At 40.7% G+C, this 23,413-nt stretch overlaps 1 protein-coding gene across 1 annotated transcript; it reads right to left on the minus strand.

The window, feature by feature from the left end:
- Nucleotides 1-560: 560 nt before the first annotated feature.
- Nucleotides 561-22,553, minus strand: muc13b (mucin 13b, cell surface associated). Its single transcript, XM_055921956.1, has 12 exons — nucleotides 22,294-22,553; nucleotides 13,505-13,918; nucleotides 7,913-8,035; nucleotides 7,316-7,425; nucleotides 5,911-5,969; nucleotides 5,359-5,558; nucleotides 3,871-4,005; nucleotides 3,670-3,712; nucleotides 3,457-3,494; nucleotides 3,147-3,234; nucleotides 2,717-2,975; nucleotides 561-1,744 (listed from the first exon to the last, which is right to left on the minus strand). The coding sequence occupies exons 1-12, from the start codon at nucleotides 22,355-22,357 to the stop codon at nucleotides 1,463-1,465; spliced, it is 1,815 nt and encodes a 604-aa protein (XP_055777931.1). The 5' UTR covers nucleotides 22,358-22,553; the 3' UTR covers nucleotides 561-1,462.
- Between the last annotated feature and the right edge of the window lie 860 nt (nucleotides 22,554-23,413).

Raw genomic sequence — 23,413 nt, forward strand, 5'->3', positions numbered from 1 at the left:
AGGGCTGAAATGTAGTGGAAATGGTTTTTGGGGATTCAGTTTATTTGCATGGCAAAGAGGGACTTTACAAAGACACAATGGAAAAACAAGAATTTGGGGATACGAATAGATATAAAATCTGACACGTCAAAAGGTAGAGGGAGGGAGAAATCTGGAAACCTTTACAAACTCCCCTGCTGACCTCAAACCTAGCCTGGGTTATGTACCCACAGGCTATTTTTTACAGAAATACTAATAATTCCACCTAAACACATTTCTAAGATGGAAGCATGTACCTTTACACTTTACAGACATTATTCAGAAGTGTTATTAAATATCCTAGATGCCATTGCGCCCTTGCACCTGACCCCCCCCCCCCCCCCCCCCTCCCCAGTAACTGCTCCACGGGGGCCCAGTGTGGCAGCCCCAAACCCCAAAGTGGGTGTGCCTTTCGGAGGGGTTGGGATAAAGCGAAAGCCCAATTTCGGGTGGACCTTGTGTACAATTGTTGAATAAAAAATTCAATTTTTATGTACAGAAACACACAAACTCTGTCTGTCTGAATTAATAACCAAACGCAGTTGTACAATCAAAATGGATTTATGTTCCTTTTCTTTATTCCAACATCGAGAAGCCAGTCTCATTTACAAAATGTATTGTGTAAAAGTCATCATACTGAACTGTGTGTATCATTGAACAATTTTACACACATTCTGTTTATTTATATTTGACTATATTTATATTACATATACAATATGTATTAAGATGGCACATTAAGGATAAAAGGCATTATTTGCTATTTCTAAACCCTGATCTAGATGTACAAGAGATCAAATAGATAATGGCGAACCACACCAATAAATTTCCTTAACATCAATTTAACTGGGTTCGTCCATATTCAAATAAATTAACAAGAAACATTTAAAATGACAGACCCATGCAATCATAATGTAATGATGATTTAGCACGCGAAACTTGGGCCTTTCATGTTATAACATCTTGCATTGTTGCATTGATGTTAATGTAAGATTTGCATGAGTCGCAGATTAGGCCGTCATGTATCACACATGAATACAGTATTGGATTGATATTAGAAAATACATTAATTATAGTTATATAATATAATCAGGACATGAGAATGGATTAACTGATACTTAAAAACATAAGAAAAACTGAGCGACAATACATTAGTTGCCTTTTGGCTACATCAATTTCAGGAGCTTGGATACACCGCCCACTCTTGGACAGAATGGACACTGCAACTCAACTATCATCTATTGTACAAAAAAAAAGATTGATACACAGTGCATAAAAGTTGAGTAGAACATAGGGAAGAATCACAAGTTGGACTATTTAAAAAGACATTGTTATTGCTTTCTGATTTCTAAGCATTTGTGTTGTGAAGAAAATGGTTTCCTTAGTTGACTGTTCCAGTGGGTCTTCAGTTTCTTCTTCCATTGTCGTGTGTAAAGTAAGGGTTGTCCTAGCCTCGGCTCTGGTAGGGGTTGTTGCCCTGACCTCCGCTCTGGTAGGGGTTGTTGCCCTGACCTCCGCTCTGGTAGGGGTTGTTGCCTTGACCTCCGCTCTGGTAGGGGTTGTTGCCCTGACCTCCGCTCTGGTAGGGGTTGTTGCCTTGACCTCCGCTCTGGTAGGGGTTGTTGCCCTGACCTCCGCTCTGGTAGGGGTTGTTGCCTTGACCTCCGCTCTGGTAGGGGTTCCTGTTGTTGAAGCTCCTTGTGTCATCAGGGTTCTGGTAGCCGGATATCTAAAACACAAAACAACATCTGTATCTGACAGTCTCAGTCCTGGGGGTCTTGGTCTTTACCCAGCGGGAAAGATTTGGCACCAGACATTTTAATGGTGTCATTTTCTGGTTGTAACTAGTGTTCTGTTTGAGAAGACATCATATTACAACCAATACAAATTTTCATAAAAATAAAAATGTATACTTTAATGCATAATTAATGTTGAATGCAAGTGCTTGAAATGATTCTTCAATATTTGTTTTTCGTGGGGTTAAATTGTCCCAGTTCTTTGTACTATTTGGTACTTTATATGTACTTCACATCTTAAGATACCTCACTCTGAATATACTTTTTGTTCATATTTTTTATGATTTAATACAATTCACGGATACACAGAATACAAAACACATTTTAAACATTTCCTCAAATTATTGGTAAGAAAATCCTCTGTTGATCAAATAAAATTATTCCGTTTTACATTAAATAATTCTGTCACTTATCTTATAGTAAGTGGCAGCATAAGGGCATTAAGGTACTACTTCAAGACATGATATACGTTGCCAAGAGGTGGCATTTTTGTAGTTGGGCATATAATGGTTACACTCATCACCAACTTGTATCAAATGATAACTGACATTTCAATATTTGACAATTTAGCAATAACCTTGCATGAGCATTTCCCTCCCAGAATTCCACACACTGATCAAATAGATAAATCAGCGGACATGTTGACCATAGACTTGCCTAAAACTGGCTGAGCATTTCGGTTTAGAGAGGTGGAGACTTCGCTAGTCTCGTTAGTAGATTTTCTAACACGTTTACCCCCAGAACTTAATCGAGCATCTGGTGCAATTACGCAAGATGTTCGTTCTGAATGTCCGAGATTAGACATAAAGTCATATTTTGGTAGTTATATGGCCAGATGAACTCTTGTGTCTTCCCCACCCTCCTTTCTCACTCATTCTTCCTCTCTCCCTTCCCGAGGTTCTTACCCCTCCTTTGTCTCCCCTGGTCACCAGTGCCTGTCTGCTACCGCTCTCCGTCATCTCCAGGTTGCTGCCACGGTCCAAGCTGTTGTTGTTGGGCATGGCCCGGGGGATCTTGGGTACACCCACAAAACCTGAACTGACATTGGTCACCCCCCCATTGGTTAAAGCCGATGCCCTGAAGTCCTTGGCGTTATAGGGGCTGGTGTAGGTAGGAAACTCAGCGTTCTTGGAGGACTTCTTGGAGGAGCTCTTCTTGGACGTCCTATAGAAGACGACAATACACATCAGATTGAACAACTACATTTTATACTCCATTAGGGTCAATCGTGGAATCGTAACAAGATTAAAGATGAAGGTATATATTTAATTGTATTTGATATGATTCAAATATTACGGTGTAAATGTTGTCCTCTGTGTGTGTGTGTTGACTTACTTGCGTGCAACTACTGGCAGCATGATTAGTGTGATGAGTAGCAGTGCACCAAGAACAGTGCCGACAATCACCAGCATCAACTTCCATGCTGCAGAGAGACAGAGAGTGAGAGAGAGAGAGCAAGAGAGAGGGGGGAGAGAGAGAGAGAGAGGATGTTAAAAAACCTGCAAACACCAGTATACTCAATACCACTATTACAGGAAACACCACATGAAAGGAGAGAACAACACCTATTGCGAAGGCCAGAGGTAGCCTAGTGTCAAATCCTTGGAAGGAAGAATCATACCATAATATGGTATGTTATACTTACATTCATTGCAGTTTAAACCCGAATAACCAAATGAACAACTGAAAGAAAAAAAAGGTTTTTTTTTCAATCTTTGCACAGACCAATAATGCAAGTTAACCATTGCAATGTATCCAAACTCCCAGTTGCAAGACATTGTTTACGTGAAAATAGATATGACTGAATAAATGAATTGATGGAAAATGGCTAAATTGATTAAATGTTTTAAGTACTTACTCATTACACACACCGCCCTCTGCTTTCTTCCCACTTTCACAAGCTGCAGACAGAGAGGGTAAAGTAAGTCTATCACACGCACGCACGCACGCACACACACACACACACACACACACACACACCACCAAGCCCCAATCTCTTTTCACCCTCTCTTACACAAACCCCCAGTCTATTGTAAGAGGAACAATTGGTACCACTCACCTTTGCATGTTCTGATAGAGTATTCCGATTTCACGTAATTGTTCTGACAACTACATTTAGGTATACCACTCTCAGAAGTACAAGTAGTTGACGTGTCATCACAAGGTTTCCGATACGAATCACACAGATCGGTTTCTGTGTAGACAGTGCCACAGGGAGAGGATTACATACAGTAAGAATGTACATCCATTCAGCATTGTGGTAGGGGCAAATAGTGTTCAATTCCACCAATTCAATCAATTTCCTGATATGATGCAATTGCCCCCCCCCCCCCCCATCATGTCTTCATTACCCCCCGGAGGCCTGAATGCATCGCATCCAAAAGACATGACTAAGCATTACAAACATTACAGTGACATAGTAATGTGGATAGTGTTCAGAATTCATTGACTAGTTAACAATATAATTGCCTAGTCTACTGAATGCTCCAGATGTCTATCAATGGGAGTTACAGTGACAAACCTTTTTCTACTGTTCAACTCCTCTTTTACATATTTTCCTAGAACACTAATCCTCAATCCTGCTCCTGGGGAGCTGCAGTACTGCAAGTTTTTTTATTGTAGCTCAGCAGTGAAACACCGGATTCAGCTAGTGAAGGGGTTGAAGATCAGATTAAAAGTTGAATCATGGAACAAAATACAGGTACAACTCTCCAGCAACAGGATTTAGGAGGATCACTACTCTAGTGTGAAGTTATATCATACTACCAATGTCAATATGACAGCATCATGATTGTGATTGATTGCATACTTAGTTCTCTGCAGTGGTGTAAAAGACTTAAGTAAAAGTAATTTATTAAAGTACTACTTAAGTCGTTTTTGGGGGTATCTGTACTTTACTTTACTATTTATATTTTTGGCTACTTTTACTTTTACTTCACCACATTCCTAAAGAAAATAATGTACTTTCTACTCCTTACATTTTCCCTGACACCCAAAAGTACTCATTACATTTTGACAAGAAAATGGTCAAATTCACACACTTATCAAGAGAACATCCCTTGTCATCCCTACAGCCTCTGATCTGGTGGACTCACTAAACACAAATGCTTCGTTTGTAAATTATGTCTGAGTGTTGGTGTGTGCCTCTGGCTATCCGTAAATAAAATAAAAACAAGAAAATTATGCTGTCTGATTTGCTTAATATAAAGAAGTTGAAATTATTTATACTTTTACTTTTGATACTTAAGGACATTTGAGCAATTCCATTTACTGTTGATACTTAAGTATATTTAAAACCAAACACTGTTAGACTTTTAATCAAGAAGTATTTTACTCAGTGACTCACTTTTACATCAGTCATTTTCTATTAAGTTATCTTTACTTTTACTCAAGTATGACAATTGAGTACTTTTTCCACCACTGGTTCTCTGTCTTCCCCTTGACATTCATTGTAGCTCTGCTCACAAGATTGCCTCCTAGCTTATGTTAAACCACAGTCATTATACATCAAGGGAATAGTGTGTTACTATTACTATAGGTGACATACCTTTGTATACTGCATTTCCAAGTAGGTTATTTAAACAACGGGCAAGCGGTTTGTCACAGGCTTTAATAGCATCCTGTATCTTTTCCTTGATGATGGCTTCTGTGGTGCTGGAGTCGAGTTTAAAATTGTTCTCCATGGCCACGTTGACGCCACCTGACTTAAGTGACCAGAAGGTACGAGCCGGACCCGTAGCCATTTTGCTAGGAGGCAAATTAGTGTCAGTGTTTTTAGAATTATGATCATCATAGAACTATCACATACTCATGAAAGTAGTGATAGCAACAGCATCAATCTTCTGTCAATAGTTGTCGTGGGCGTGTGATATCTTCCAAATCAAAATGATACATTATCATGATGGCTATAATATTCTGGACTGACACAATAAATTAGGTTCAAAAAATGAAATTAGACATTAACTTCAAGGATGAAGGTAGTTTGTTAGAATCAAACCAACAACAAACAAATTGTAGTGTAGCCTATAGCGTGAGTGGTATTGCAAAATTACAGTTTATTGGTAAAAACAGGGACCACAGTAACTACATTAACACTGACCTGAAATTCAGCACTGTGGAATCAATGTAGCCAAGTTGACTCCGTAAAACATCCCCCATCTGTATTTTGGACAGACAAATGCTAATTAGTTCACAATATACATTTACTGGACAGTTCATCATTATTAGCCTAGTACAGCTAAATAAAAGAGACTGTTGTTTGCTACCAACATTGTCGTAGATGGGGTATGGTTCGATCATGGAGAATCTAATAATTTGAATTAAAATAATCATTTGTGAATTGCGAACAGCAAAAGGAAAAAGATAAGATGTAACCTACTGAAAAGTTGCAAGATAACAGCAAACATGCTCTCAAGCTTCCAGTAAATATCAAGCTTTCTTTTGGATTACATAGCGGTAAAACATGATTTGAGCATTACATTGATGGGACATTCCATCACTCAATAGATGCTAGTCAGCCTGCAAAGTAGACATGGGCTTATGGTGGATGACGTCACTACTGACATAATACTTCTACGGTAAGATACATTTGACTGAAATGGTACATTTCCTGAAGAAATGTGTGTGCTTGTCTAAAACGATTTTTTTTGTTTGTGTTTATAGTTGTGAGAGAAGTTTTAAATGTAGAAATCAAGCTGAATAGCGGCTAAGGCATTTCAATATAGTGAGAATAGCTCTGATTACTTTGTAAAGCATGCACACTAACAACCAAAAAATAGCTATGCCTCAGAAAACTATACTGTGGCCCAGACTTGCTAGGGACATGCTTCCAATGGTAATAACCACTTCCTACACCAATGTAGTTAATTAGGTGGGTAACCCGACCAGAACCCTAACACTAGCCCCTGTGACTGCCATTCCAAAACCTGATCCATTATACCAAGATGGTAAAAACCCTAGGTGCTGTAATGGTCGTCGTTATCATATTTTTACATGGGGTTCCATCTTTATTAGCATATTTCGAGGCCATTACAGTAGCTGATACTGACTGAAGGATACCCACTCACACATTAAACTGTATCCCATCATGTTAATTAGAAAATGTTTAAAATAGACAACATTTCTTTATCAATGTCATCTCATATGTGAGATTAAGTAAGTAAATGAGAATGTTCATATTACTACAGTCGATGTTCACTGATTAAACGGGACAACATGGATGCTCCTTGGAAGATCAAGTTAACCCACATTTTCTCCTCGGAATTACTGCACTAACTGTTCTGAAAATACCTGCTTGGAAAAATTTGACAACTTCTACGACCTGGGTTGACTGGGACAGTTTCCAAGGACTTAGGAATACGTGTAATGCAGCTGTCACCCAGCTCACACGTTGTCAAAATGTCACAAACACCTTGGTAATGACCTATGTAACATTGCAGAAAAGTTGTGATTTTGAACTACAGCCAGACATACATACAGTGTAAAAAGTATAATATCTATTTTACCATATTAATTAAAATGTCAGCTGTGTTGTTGAAACTTTCTGATTGTGGTTTGGTCATGTCTTCATTGAAGGCCATACCAGGCAGGGTCAGAGATCCTGGGAAGACCTTGGCTGAAAATCAGAATCAACACATGACAAATAAGAATTACAAGCACTTATTGAAATTGGTGGGGGTGGAGCATTGTGTTAAAAAGCCCACAGAGGAGATGGTACATGAGATCCAATATACATGTATAGATGCTAATATCTTATATCTTTAACCGAGTTTGACTCCTCTAGCCACTGTCATCTAGGTTGCTCTCATTTATGTATTCATACATTTATAAATATATCAATTTAGTGGCCAAAACCGAAGCCTATCCGATTGCTTCACGTGGAAGCTAAATACAAATCTAGTACCAGTTTATCCACACTTAACCATACTCAGGACAAAACACTCACAACTGGTCTTAAATCAGAATAGTTTCTAAAGTTCCTAACTTTTCATTGCAGATGATGAAACTCTCCTCCCTATCAATCAGAGCTATTTAGGCCTATATTGCTCTGTCTTCCATGGTATTGTAGCACCCACTAGTGGTGGCAGACAGGAGATACCCACCTTCCTCACATCGCCCTCTAGCCTCAGAGTATATTTGGCCAGCCAGACAGAGACAGGTGAAGTGGGAGTCATAGCCTGGCTGACAGCTGCTGCCACCTTTGCATGGGTTTGGGACACAGGGATCTTAAAATCAAAGAGAAACACAGTTCTTCAGAACACACGTAGCACTTTGTGATGCATTTATTAATACAAAATAATCTGTGTAGAATCGATGGTACAGAGCAAGTCTTGGGAAGACTTTCTGTCCACTAAACAGCAAAATTCCCCTACACCTGGGGTGTACAACTGGTTTGGCTTGATGCATTGCAACGAGGTACAGATGTCTAGCAGGGAAACCAAGGGTGAGTTCAGTTCTATTCATTTTTAATTTTCCTATTTTAGTTGTAGTTAAAATATGATAACAAAAAGTGTAGTTAATATAGTTAATTTTATAAGTGGTTTATATACAGTCATGGCCAAAGGTTTTGAGAATGACACAAATATTAATTTTCACAAAGTCTGCTGCCTCAGTGTCTTTAGATATTTTTGTCAGATGTTACTATGGAATAGTGAAGTATAATTACAAGCATTTCATAAGTGTCAAAGGCTTTTATTGACAATTACATGAAGTTGATGCAAAGAGTCAATATTTGCAGTGTTGACCCTTCTTTCTCAAGACCTCTGCAATCCGCCCTGGCATGCTGTCAATTAATTTCTGGGCCACATCCTGACTGATGGCTGCCCATTCTTGCATAATCAATACTTGCAGTTTGTCAGAATTTGTGGGTTTTGTTTGTCCACCCGCCTCTTGAGGATTGACCACAAATTCTCAATGGGATTAAGGTCTGGGGAGTTTCCTGGCCATGGACCCAAAATATAGATGTTTTGTTCCCTGAGCCACTTAGTTATCCCTTTTGCCTTATGGCAAGGTGCTCCATCATGCTGGAAAAGGCATTGTTCGTCACCAAACGGTTCCTGAATGGTTGGGAGAAGTTGCTCTCAGAGGATATGTTCGTACCATTCTTCATTCATGGCTGTGTTCTTAGGCAAAATTGTGAGTGAGCCCACTCCCTTGGCTGAGAAGCAACCCCGCACATGAATGGTCTCAGGATGCTTTACTGTTGGCATGACACAGGACTGATGGTAGCGCTCACCTTATCTTCTCCAGACAAGCTTTTTTCCGGATGCCCCAAACAATCGGAAAGGGGATTCATCAGAAAAAATGACTTTATCCCAGTCCTCAGCAGTCCAATCCCTGTACCTTTTGCAGAATATCAGTCTGTCCCTGATGTTTTTCCTGGAGAGAAGGGGCTTCTTTGCTGCCCTTCTTGACACCAGGCCATCCTCCAAAAGTCTTCGCCTCACTGTGCGTGCAGATGCACTCACACCTGACTGCTGTCATTCTTGAGCAAGCTCTGTACTGGTGGTGCCCTGATCCCGCAGCTGAATCAACTTTAGGAGACGGTCCTGGCGCTTGCTGGACTTTCTTGGGCACCCTGAAGCCTTCTTCGCAACAATTGAACCGCTCTCCTTAAAGTTCTTGATGATCCGATAAATGGTTGATTTAGGTTGCTGTTTAAGCCAATCAGCATTCAGGACCCAAACTACCGGGTTTATCAATCTTACTGGCAATATCCTTGCCTGTTAAGCCCTTTTTGTGCAAAGCAATGATGACGGCGCGTGTTTCCTTGCAGGTAACCATATTTGACAGAGGAAGAACAATGATTCCAAGCAACTCAATCAGCATGACAGAGTGATCGCCAGCCTTGTCCTCCTCAACACTCTCACCTGTGTTAACGAGAGAATCACTGACATGATGACAGCTGGTCCTATTGTGGCAGGGCTGAAATGCAGTGGAAATGTTTTTGGGGGATTCAGTTCATTTGCATGGCAAAGAGAGACTTTGCAATTAATTGCAATTCATCTGATCACTCTTCAAAACATTCTGGAGTATATGCAAATTGCCATCATACAAACTGAGGCAGCAGACTTTGTGAAAATGTATATTTGTGTCATTCTCAAAACTTTTGGCCACGACTGTGTAAGCTGTCACCATGTTACTTTTGTCTTTTTACATGTTGCAAAAATAAAGGTTTGTGCAAATAAATGTTTGGTTACATTTGCAACAGTACGTACTAATTACGTTTTCTTAAGTGCTCTTGAAATTGCCAGCAGCATATCACCCTGCTTCCAAATTACTGCTGGCTTGCCTTTGAACCTAAGCAGTATCAGTCCTGGTCAGTCCCTGGATGGGAGACCAGATGCTGCTGGAAGTGGTGTTGGAAGGCCAGTAGGGGGCACTCTTCAATCTGGTCAAAGGAGATCCAAATTCCCCAGGGCAGTGACGTTATCACTGCCCTGCGTCGGGTGCCTTTATTCGGATGGAATGTTAAAACGGGTGTCCTGACTCATCGTAAGAGTAGAGATGATAACCCCGGTGTCCTGGCTAAATTCCCAATCTGGCTCTCATACCATCATGGCCACCTAATCATCCCCAGCATCCAATTGTCTCATTCATCCCCTCTCCTCCCCCCTGTAACTATTCCTCAGGTCGTTGATGTAAAAAATGATATGTTCTCAATCAACTTACCTGGTAAAATAAGGGTAAATAAAAAATGTAAATGTTGCACACAGTTATTTAACTTTCATTGAGGTCTGTTTGCTTCTGGTGCTCGGGGTGTCCTCAGGGTGACCACGCACTACTATTCAAATGTGACCCAAATAGCAATAGTCATGGAGCAGCTCACCGTACACAATTGCCATGTTAGCCACAATAATAACTTTCCTCCACTGGTTGATCAAAACAGCACCATTACCAAATACTTAAAATGTTTACTGCCTGTCCTTCATCCTAAACACAGCCCTTGTGTGTGCACTTCCCAGCCAATCAGTGGCATCAATTAATCAAAGCAGAAGGGAAAACCAACACGACTGCCGAACTCGAGGGCTGAGTTATGAGTTACTGATTTAAATATGGAACAGCAAGAGGATCTGCCCCTCCCAACCTTCAAGCTATTCTCAAACCCTAAACCCCAACCCGAGCACGCCGTTCTGCCAATTTCAGTGAGTCAGAAGTTTACATACACTAAGTTGAGTATGCCTTTAAACAGCTTGGAAAATTCCAGAAAATGATGTCAAGGCTTTAGAAGCTTCTGATAGGCTAATTGACATCATTTGAGTCAATTGGAGGTGTACTTGTGGATGTATTTCAAGGCCTACCTTCAAACTCAGTGCCTCTTTGCTTGACATCATGGGAAAATCAAAAGATATCAGCCAAGTCCTAAGAAAAAAAAAATGTTGACCTCCACAAGTCTGGTTCATCCTTGGGAGCAATTTCCGAATGCCTGAAGGTACCACGTTCATCTGTACAAACAATAGTACTCAAGTTTAAACACCATGGGACCATGCAGCCGTCATACCGCTCAGGAAGGAGACGCGTTCTGTCTCCTACAGATGAACATACTTTGGTGCGAAAAGTGCAAATCAATCCCAAAACAACATCTAAGGACCTTGTGAAGATGCTGGAGGAAACAGGCACAAAAATATCTATATCCACAATAAAACGAGTCCTATATCGACATAACCTGAAAGGCCGATCAGCAAGGAAGAACCAAATTTGCAAATGCACAAGGTAACAAAGATCGTACTTTTTGGAGAAATGTTAACTGGTCTGATGAAACAAAAATAGAACAATTTGGTCATAATGACCACCGTTATGTTTGAAGGAAAAAGGGGGAGACCTGCAAGCCGAAGAACACCATCCCAACCGTGAAGCACAGCAGTGGCAGCATCATGTTGTGTGGGTGCTTTTCTGCAGGAGGAACTGGTGCACTTCACAAAATAGATGGCATCATGAGGTAGGAAAATTATGTTGGTATATTGAAGCAACATCTGAAGACGTCAGTCAGGAAGTTAAAGCTTGGTCGCAAATGTGTCTTCCAAATGGACAATGACCCCAAGCATACCTCCAAAGTTGTGGCAAAATGGCTTAAGGACAACATAGTCAAGGTATTGGAGTGCCCATCACAAAGCCCTGACCTCAATCCTATACAAAATTTGTGCACAGAACTGAAAAAAGCATGTGCGAGCAAGGAGGCCTACAAACCTGACTCAGTAACACCAGCTCTGACAGGAGGAATGGGCCAAAATTCACCCAACTTATTGTGGGAAGCTTGTTACCAAATACTAGTTGAGTGTATGTAAACTTCTGACCCACTGGGAATGTGATGAAATTAATAAAAGTTGAAATAAATCATTCTCTCAACTATTATTCTGACATTTCACATTCTTAAAATAAAGTGGTGATTCTAACTGACCTAAGATAGGGAATTTTTACTCGGGTTAAATGTCAGGAATTGTGAAAAACTGAGTTTAAATGTATTGGGCTAAGGTGTATGTAAACTTCCGACTTCAACTGTATCTTAAGATGACTGCACTAACTGTAAGTCGCTCTGGACAAGAGCGTCTGCTAAATGACTCAAATTAAAAATATATACACTGCTCAAAAAAATAAAGGGAAGACTTAAACAACACAATGTAACTCCAAGTCAATCACACTTATGTGAAAACAAACTGTCCACTTAGGAAGCAACACTGATTGACAATAAATTTCTGTTCTATCTAATAAGTCAAGTGGCGTGAATACATTCTGAAGGCGCTGTATATGTGCATGAAATAATTGCCTGAAATCTAATCATGTCATCAGATAACTTTTCTAGGTCTGATAATGGTGTTAACCCAATCCATACCCTATTCCAGTCAATTTAGGGAGATGCCATTCTGTCATCTAAACAACTAAGTAATTTCGCCCCAAGAGCCTTCACTGATGTCTAGAGGGCAGCAATGAAAATGGGTTGTATTGCCTTGCCGTCACAGTTTGAAAAATATACTCCTCTATCCATAGTCTTTGGAATTTCTGATGCTCAATGACTCTAGCTTTTGTTTTATCATCAAAATCTGCAAAACAATTACTCCTCTTTCAATAAATGTTCCCTGACTGTCTAGCTTTCGTTTCAGCGATTGCTAAGTTAAAAATCATCGAAAATCCATCATCCTGTCAAGGTATGCGTGAAGGGCTGTAGGAAGTCAGGCGCAGGAGAGCAGATATTTGGTAGTAAAACTGAGCCTTTTATTTGGCGAACCAAAAGCACACGGCACAAACGAACACGAAATACAAATACGGATTGAACATAACCCAGCGCAACCAGCCTAACGTGCACATACATGAAAACAGATAAACAATACCACACAAAGACATGGGGGAAACAGAGGGTTATATACACAACACATAATGAGGGAAATGAGATCCAGGTGTGTGGGAAAACGAGACAAAACAAATGGAAAATAAAAAATGGATCGGCGATGGCTAGAAGACCGGCGACGTCGACCGCCGAACACCGCCCGAACAAGGAGAGGCATCGACTTCGGCAGAAGTCGTGACACAGCCATTATCATTTCTACAAGCTATATGGCTTTAGTCATTCAATTTGTTTTTTTTAAAGAAAAAAATCTTACCAAGCCAACATGACGGTTCATATGAAATTGGGCCTGCTGTTTGACACCCCTGGTCATGGAAAAACAAGAAGGTTAGCTGGACGACTATAATGAGCCTACCTGATTTTGATGGTGTTGTAGTGGCCTGCGGTGTTGGTGCCGCAGTAGACGGGGGAGCTTCAGTAGACGTAGGAGCTGCAGTAGACGGGGGAGTAGACGGGGGAGTAGACGGGGGAGCCGCAGTAGACGGGGGAGCCGCAGTAGACGGAGGAGTCGCAGTAGATGGAGGAGCCGTAGTAGACGGGGGAGCCGCAGTAGACGAGGGAGCCGCAGTAGACTGGGGAGCCTCTGTTGACTGGGGAGCCTCTGTTGACTGGGGAGCCTCTGTTGACTGGGGAGCCTCTGTTGACTGGGGAGCCTCTGTAGACGAGGGAGCCGCAGTAGACTGGGGAGCCTCTGTTGACTGGGGAGCCTCTGTTGACTGGGGAGCCTCTGTAGACAGGGGAGCCGCAGTAGACGTGGGAGCCGCAGTAGCTGGGGGTTCAGAATTGGGATTAGCGTCTGAAGGGTATAGATTTAAAAAAAGATTAAAGTGCAATTGCACCACTTTTCAAAACTTGCAATTATTTTTTGCCAGTGGATGGCATTTCACCAATCCATTTCAGTGTCATAGCAAATCTAATATTGTTAGAAAATCAATGTTTTTACTTTTGATGTCGTTGAGTAAAACATTTTAACTTCATATTTTTAACTAGAAAACGTAGAAATGTGCCGTTTTCACATACGTAGACACTGGTATTGGTATTGTACTGGAGATAATGAATATGAGTTTGAAAAGTGGTGGAATTGCCCTTTGAGATAATTACTTGTAGCAAAAACTACTTTCAGTGGCTGACTGGAAAGGCCTGTGTCCCATAAAAAAGTTGACACTAGTTTTTACTGCAGCTAATGTATAACAATCTGTTACAAAAACTTTTTCATTCTAAGAAATTCTATATAATGAAATTGGACAGGAAATATTGTCAATGGTCAGGTACTGTGACGGGTAGAGAAGACCAGTTCATTCTTGATTTACTGTCACGCAATGGAAACAAGGCTGTACTGCCACAGCCAGACTCTCTTCCTCCCCTCTCTAATCAGCCCAGCTGGGAAGACTCCCACAACCTACTGGCATGGGCCCTGGAAAAACATTGAGTCTTCCTATCCTCTATGTTCCACCCTAGCCCAATATGGTTTCTCCACCTTCTCCCTGAGGTGACGGTGTCTATTCATTCACTCCCCCTCAAGGATTTCAAAGAATTGGACTGGTGTAAGAAATATGGTAGACACTTAAACAAGTGCACACTTCAGGTAGAAGGGTTGTGGGAAGAACCCTTATCCCATGTCCCTTAGGTATTTCTGTAGAGCTAAAGGCTTAGACAGGTGTAACTCGGTCGAAAAGGTGAAAGTACAATATTGCTTATACCTATCCAATCCTTTCAGATCTACATGAAGTGCCAAAGGGTAGGGCCTAGGGGTCAATTCGGAATTCAGAAAAGTTCTCCACCCTCCCCACCATCTTTCCCTCCACCAACCCTGAAACTCATAATATAGCACGTCAATAACAGGGTTTCCAAACACAGGATGTGTCCACTTCAGCAGACTGCGTCACCTTGATCATAAGACCATCGGGATGATAAACATTGCGTTATGTTTACGTTTCAGGTGCAATCCAGGGCACGTAACAGCACGCTGTGAACCAATAAAAGTGCAGCATTGGGCATGTACAGTTAACACCACAAACTAAGTCCATATACAGTATAGGCTAGGTCCCTATGCGACTTAAGCCATTGCCACTTAATGCTACGATAAAATCTATAATATGCCATTCATTTGGATAATTGTAGTCGGCAGGATAAGACAGATCCAAGTCCACCAAGATAAATAGACACTGATTAAACGGTCATATTTCATAACTGAAGCAGACACCAACCCCTACACACAGACAATGCAGACACAAACACCCACATCCTTTCATTCACTGTCCACCGTGATGCTCTTGCAGAAGAGCAGCAGCAAAGAATAGGGTCTTTATTTGGAGTCTTGTGGGTTCAGCCCTTGGCTGTATACAGCTCAACCCTGGCCCAAGAGAACTACAGGGGCCCCTGAAAGAGAACAAAGCTATCCAGCCAGCAACACTTGAGGCACCTGGCTAAAGTTTCACTCTACATTGTATATGCATACTCTGTCAGAGGAAACAGATTTACAGGTATCACTCAGAGAAAAAGCAGGTAATGTAATAAAATACGCAAGAGTCCACTGTCCAAGGCCATAACTACTAGGCGTAGACAATGCCATTATTTGTACTGTAGGTAGGTAACCTGCTCTGTACTTTGTGTTGTGTGACTAAATAGATTTATCGCTTGGTTACCAGTGTTCACTGGGGGGCGAGCAGCCAGGAAAGGGGCTGAATTTCACTGTCTCTTCCTCTTTCGTGTCACAGTAAAATTATATAATGATTCAAGTCCACCCATAAAACACACAAGACAATTCGGGACATGAATTTGCCCTACAATGAAACTACTTTGTAATGGTTAGGGAAGTAAATTGCAAAATATTCATGGCACTTGCACTTAAATACTTCTGATAAGTTCCTCTACTGCTTTAACCAACTCCTTTTAATGACCAGTGACGACCCGTAATTCAGTGCAGGTTTGTCTGTTTTGCATGTTATTTTGGCATTAATACGTGTCACATATCAGTTTGCAAACAATGGAGAGAAAAACCCAACATATTTGAGTTAATAAAGCCGCATACAAACAGTCTCTTTTTTGCTTTCTTGAGTAATGCAGGTGTTTCAGCCTAGCTCAGTGCTTTTTGTGGTGGTGGGTTAGCCAGAGGAAAATACGGAAAAATTATAGTTAAAACGTATCGGTGCTCATCGGCCATTGGACATAAACATTACACTACAAGTTGGAAATCGCAAATTCAACAATGAGTGGTTTGGAAGGTATCAGTGGCTGATGAACTGCAAACATTGCAAAGCAATCACTAGCCTGCTATTCATTGGAGTGGATGCGTGGTCCAAGTCTGTGTTTAAAGGTCTCTTTTCCAAGCTTAAAAGGATAAACATTCAACATTGGCCATGCTGTCATGATTTCTGTCGCGTTCAAAACAACTGGAAAATCGGAACTGGGAAATCTCAGACAACTGGGAACTCTAGAAAAAAAAACAAGCTTAGACTGGGAAAATACATTTTGAACTGTCATCCAACTCCGAATTCCAAGGCGGGAACTTGGGCCTCTTTCTAAAGCTCCGACCTGAAGATCACTAACGTCATGATTCAACCTTGTTTTTTTTCCGGAGTTCCCAGTTGTCTTGAAAGCGCCATAAATCCAGATAATGACTTTGATGACAAAGCCTGATGACAAAATTCGCCCCAGAGCAGAGCACAACAACAGGGTGAGTCCAACACTGCCTTGTATGCTGCTGCATAAATGATGTAATATGCCAGGGAGATATGTATACTGTGGCTAAGAAAGTAATACTAAGTTTACAATGTATTCAGAAAGTATTCAGACCTTTTTTCCTCAATCTACACACAATACCCCATAATGACAAAGAAAAGTGTATTTTCTGCAAATGTAAACTCAGAAAAATAAATAAGCGTCCTCTCACTGTCAACTGTGTTAATTTTCAGCAAACTTAAGATGTGTAAATATTTCTCACCAAGTGGTGAGACAAAACTGCAACTCGTCAGTGAAGAGCACTTTTTGCCAGTCCTGTCTGGTCCAGCGACGGTGGATTTGTGCCCATAGGCGATGTTGTTGCCGGTGATGTCTGGTGAGGACCTGCCTTACAACAGGCCTACAAACCCTCAGTCCAGTCTATCTCAGCCTATTGCGGACAGTCTGAGCACTGATGGAGGGATTGTGCGTTCCTGAGCACGCATGCCTAAGGCACGTTCATGCAGATGAGCAGGGACCCTGGGCATCTTTCTTTTGGTGTTTTTCAGAGAGAGTAGAAAGGCCTCTTTAGCAGCATCTCAATCGGGTTGAGGTCAGGACTCTGACTGGGTCACTCCAGAAGGTGTATTTTCTTCTGTTGAAGCCATTCTGTTGTTGATTTACTTCTGTGTTTTGGGTCGTTGTCCTGTCGCATCACCCAACTTCTGTTGACCTTCAATTGGCGGACAGGTAGCCTAACATTCTCCTGAAAAATGTCTTGATAAACTTGGGAATTCATTTTTCCGTCGATGATAGCAAGCTGTCCAGGCCCTGAGGCGGCAAAGCAGCCCCAAAACATGATGCTCCCACCACCATACTTTATGGGACGAGGTTGATGTTGGTGTGCTGTACCTTTTTTTCATCCTCACATAGTGTTTTGTGTTCCTTCCTAACAACTCAACTGTAGTTTCATCTGTCCACAGAATATTTTGCCAGTAGTGCTGTGGAACTTCCAGGTGCACTTTTGAAAACTTCAGACGTGCAGCAATGTTTTCTTTGGACAGCAGTGGCTTCTTCCGTGGTGTCCTCCTATGAACACCATTCTTACTTAGTGTTTTACGTATCGTAGACTCACCAACAGAGATGTTAGCAAGTTCCAGATATTTCTGTAAGTCTTTAGCTGACACTCTAGGATTCTTCTTAACCTCATTGAGCATTCTGCGCTGTGCTCTTGCAGTCATCTTTGCAGGACGGCCACTCTTAGGGAGAGTAGCAACAGTGCTGAACTTTCTCCATTTATAGACAATTTGTCTTACCGTGGACTGATGAACATCAAGGCTTTTAGAGATACTTTTGTAACCCTTTCCAGCTTTATGCAAGTCAACAATTCTTAATCTTAGGTCTTCTGAGATCTATTTTGTTTGAGGTATGGTTCACATCAGGCAATGCTTCTTGTGAATAGCAAACTCAAATTTTGTGAGTGTTTTTTATAGGGCAAGGCAGCTCTAACAAACATCTCCAATCTTGTGTCATTGGTTGGTTAGCTGACTCCTGACTTTTGGAGAAGTCATTCGCCTAGGGGTTCACATACTTTTTCCAACCTACACTGTGGATGTTTAAATGATGTATTACATATAGACAAGAAAAATACAATAATTTGTGTGTTATTTGATTGTTGATTAGATGAAGATCGGATCAAATTTGATGACCAATTTATGCAGAAATCCAGGTAATTCCAAAGGGTTCACATACTTTTCCTTGCTACTGTGCATACTTTTGGCCATGTAGTGTACGTTAGAGAAAGACCCCACTGAACGATTCAGAAGATCAATAATCATATGTCTTGGTAAGGAAGTGACATTTCATCACCAAAGCACATTTTCACCCACTCTGGGTAGTGTGGGTAGACATGCTACAATACTATTCCATAGAGCCTGATCCGGATAGGAGGGACGGCCCACCAACACAATGGTTGGGGAAACACACAAACGTTGAGAACTCTGATAAAAAAAGTTTAAGTTAGTGATTGTAAGACCCATGAGAAAGTAACTGACTGACCTTTATCACCAACTCTCAGATGGATAGAATATTAACTAAAAGGGAATCTTTTGCCAAGTTTGAATCCCTCTATGTGACGTGTTGTTTTTTCTCATATTATGTCAATTATTCTAGTTTTGTGATTGAATTCAATGCAAGGAACTTATTGTACTCAAAATTACATCTAGGTCAGAGGCCTACATTATCCAGACATTCTATCACTACAGATGTAAAATTGACCATCTTGTTGAGACATTTCTTTAACAGCCTTTTTAATCAAGTCATGACTTGCAACCGAGAGCACTTAAAACATTATTAATTGACAGGGACAATAAGACAGTGTGTGTGTGTGTGTGTGTGTGTGTGGACAACCTGAAAACACAATCCCACTGATTTCTGAAAGACCCCCATTAAAACCTCACATCTGACCTCCAAGCAACCCACCCCACACTCTCCTCTCCTCTCCTACCCACACACACACCTTCACATGCACAGTCGTACTTGCACATTCCCACTGAAAGTGTATGAAGAAGACCAACACAGTGGGGTCCCATTTCAACTTTCTGAGTCCCTGTCTCATAATCCAAATGTTTGTCCATGTCAATAATTTTCTATCAGGGCACTAATGGCTGAGTGGAATGAGTCAATTTAAGACTACTATGGATGACTATCCTCAATTAAGGCTCTTGTTGTGATGAGACAAATATGACCTGAGACATTTAGGCCTACTCAGTGAACACCCACTTGTTCGTCATGATCACCGTAGTCAACAATATATTGTATCTTGGCCTTTTTTGTGATGGTTTCTTTCTAGAGAAACGAAAAGACACATCAGTGTCAATGAGTAGTTGTTATACAACACACATCATTGTGTCATTGAGTAGTTATAAAAGCAATGCATATGAATCAACTCCACTATCTAAGGTCAACTGATCATCAAAACGACAAGGAAAATATACGCCTATCAGCATGACAAGAACATAATGTTCGAGAAGACTAGGTATTTATGAGTTCATGGACTTTGCCTTTTCGTTTCTCTAGAAAGAAACCATCACAAAAAAAGGCCAAGGTACAATATATTGTTGACTACAGTGATCATGACAAACAAGTGGGTGTTCACTGAGTAGGCCTAAATGTCTCAGGTCATATTTGTCTCATCACAACAAGAGCCTTAATTGAGGATAGTCATCCATAGTAGTCTTAAATTGACTCATTCCAGACTGAATTAGATCATTAGAGTCTGAATCAAGCAATATGATTCCTCACTGTGCTAAGTCAATGGAGTTGGAATTATGCCAGGACATTGGATTCCCTGAAACACTGGACTTGTCATTTGAGTCCTCACTGAGCAAAAAAACGAGGATGATTTCTGTGCTGAGTCATTTGAGTCTCAATCAAGCCAAGTCATGTGATATCCCAATGAGCGAGAAACTCAGGGGTCTTCACTGTGCAGTGTCATTTGGCCTAGCCATCGCTCTCCTGGGTTACTGTGGTAACATCTCCCGCTTACTCAGGGGGATTAGGGGCGCATTCCTGAAATAGTCATTATCCCATCAAGCAGTGCAGGTTGCAGTCCTAGACTATAAAAAAAAACAGAGATGGGCAATCAGTGGGCCACAGCTGTATCATCTCCTCTCAGAACAGAACATCCCAGTTTGACATTTACGGGTTGGATGAAGATTTCAATGACCAACTCGATGCAATTTCTTGATATGATCAACTGGGGGTTCAAAACTGGCTTTTCTTATAGATGCGAAGAAGAACCAACTTAAATTTGCATTCCCTTATGTTATCCTTCCTAACAATTAAACTTTCCAGAGCCACAGTAATTCAAGCAATGACATTAAAAACATTGTTTCAGGTGGCATGCCACCATAGAAAATGAGTAACCACTTCATATACAGTAGTAAATACTGTAGACCAGGATCAAAGTGTGAAGGCAAACCATTTGAAAGGTTCAAATATGACACAACGGCATTTCAGCGATTGGAAAGAAATCTAATGGTGACGTGGTTGAGCTAGCACCATCTCTTAAGCCTGGCATGCTAGCAGATCCCAGATCAGCCAAACTCTGTAAGGACCAGACTCAAATATAGGAACTAAATAGCCCGACTGACATGGAATCTGTGTGGCATCTGCAACAGTTGCAAACACTGAGAATTAGCCAAAATATCTATTCAAAAGCTTAGGGCCACCCAAATGACTCTTCGGGAGCAAAGGCAGACTGGTCCTTTACAAAATGAATACTGTATACGCATGGATTTGATGACAACTATTTGTTTCCTTCCTTGGTAAGGATTCAATCTACAGCAGTAGCAAAACAATTATGAATGTCTTTATAATAAAAAATGTTGCAATCGCCAATACATTTCAGCTTAGCTCACCAGACTCCCAACCCATTTGTATGGCAGTGTACCATCTGAGGGAAATTAAATTATAGTAGAACATTCCTGGGGGAAATCCTTCAAGTAGCCCTCCTTAATCTCACATACTGGTCCACAAGACAACGCTTGGGGGGGAAATGCTTTTAGACATGTATCAATCCAAGCCAATTATGGATAAGAGGTGACTATAGAGATGCTCTCTGGCACACGGAACTCTTCCCCAAATTGATGGTGTGAAAAATAGCTAGTTAATGTTTGCTGTAGTCTACTGCTTGTCTTCAATTGCAGAGAATACAGAACTACATATTACCTTTGAACAATATAAAGATGCACAGAAGGGTATGAACAAAAACTAAAATGTTGACAAATGAGCAAATGCAGATGTTTCAACAATGACAATTAGAGGCCTACTAATTTCTTTGAATTTGTGTGAGTAAATTAGTATTGGAAGTTAGAAGTGACCATTGAACAGGAGATTGAGTGCTCACTCTTCAGAGGCAACTTGAAAGCATTACAGCCTTTTTACCAATGATAGCCTGCTTTCCTTAACTTCTGTCTTACTCCTGATTTATGCGAATGGAAGGATAACTCAGTGCACTAGTCTTATGATTTAATTGTAACTTTTACTGAATTTAAATTATTATTTTTATTTTTTACGTGTTTAAACTCAAGCTCATAACCCATAGCCCCTTTCCGTTTCTTTAAAACTAGAATCCTTAGTTCCTACATCCATTTTTCGACTTATACATTTATGTTTGTGAACTTTGTAAACGTAAACAAACACTGTATAGCCTCAAAACATGGTTAAACTCAAATGTTGATATCATGGATGGTCAGTCCTTTCATCCATAGCTCAGTCTATACACTTGAGAGTTCTCCAGGCCCATCTCTCATTTTTTTTTAGCAAAACAGAGTCAGGGAGTCGCTTTGTTATTGTTTCGATTAAGGATTATAGCTTTAAGACTAACTCAACTGGTTTGAAATGCGTTGTTCGACAAGACATTCAATAGACTATATAATGACAACCTGTTGTCCAAAATGGGGAAGGAACCGTTCAACTTACTTCGTGTCTGTCCGAAAACGGCCACTGCAAGACATAAGAAGAGAATAAGTCTAACGACGAACATCTTGCTCAGCTCATGAAATCAAATTAATATAAAAGGAAAAAGTTTCTTCAGCCAAAAAACGGAGACAGGCGATCAATACGACGAGTTCTAGGTGCGTCGCCAGGTGGTCTTCCTCGTTGTGTGAATACTAATGTCTCAGGTGTCTTTGACCACTCATCGCGAGGGCGGCACTTATTTTATGAGTATGTTAATGCTCTATGATCACTTAATAACCTCGTCATTCTTAGTACATTTTTTTTTTTTTATAGAAGGACACAATCAAACCGCTCGCCTACTTTCGTGTTTAGGGTAATTGTCATACTAGAAATAAATTCCGCGCCGCTAAAACCAGCCGACCTGTTACTTAATAAAAATATAGTGTAACGACCCTGTGTTTATAAGCGCGGAAATCGACTCTACCGCACGAGTATGGTTTTGCGGCACAGTCGATAGCGCGCCGGACCTCGGGCTAGAAGGTCGAGGGTTCGAGACCCGCTCCCTCCTGTTTCATTACAATACATTTATTTATAAGGCTCTGGGTTTTGCCATGAAAAGTAGTGGGAAAGACTAAATGGCGTATTTTGGACATATAATCAAAGTGAGTCAATCTATTTCACAATATGAGCCTAGTAGAAAACTAGGCTACATACAATAGGCTGTCTGGCCAGATATAAGTCATTTATGTATGACCCCATTCTAATGTAATATCATCAAAATAATATATATCATAATGATTATGACGAAAGACCAGACATTATGAGTAAGTTTAACATTTCTAACATAACTATAAGCTTAATAAGAGGCTCCTGCATAACACGTTACAAATCAACACTGGACAAAATATGCAACAATTTCAAAGATTTGACTGAGTTACAGTTCATATAAGGAAAACAGTCGATTGAAATAAATTCATTAGGCCCTAATCTATAGATTTCACATTACTGGGAATACAAAACATAGTTAGTGGCATGGATCAGAAAACCAGTCAGTATCTGGTGTGACCACAATTTGACAAATCCAGCAGGACATCTCCTTCGCGTAGAGTTGATCAGGCTGTTGATTGTGGCCTGTGGAATG

The sequence above is a fragment of the Salvelinus fontinalis genome, chromosome 1 (genome assembly GCF_029448725.1).
Source record: "Salvelinus fontinalis isolate EN_2023a chromosome 1, ASM2944872v1, whole genome shotgun sequence".
Lineage (NCBI taxonomy): Eukaryota > Metazoa > Chordata > Actinopteri > Salmoniformes > Salmonidae > Salvelinus > Salvelinus fontinalis.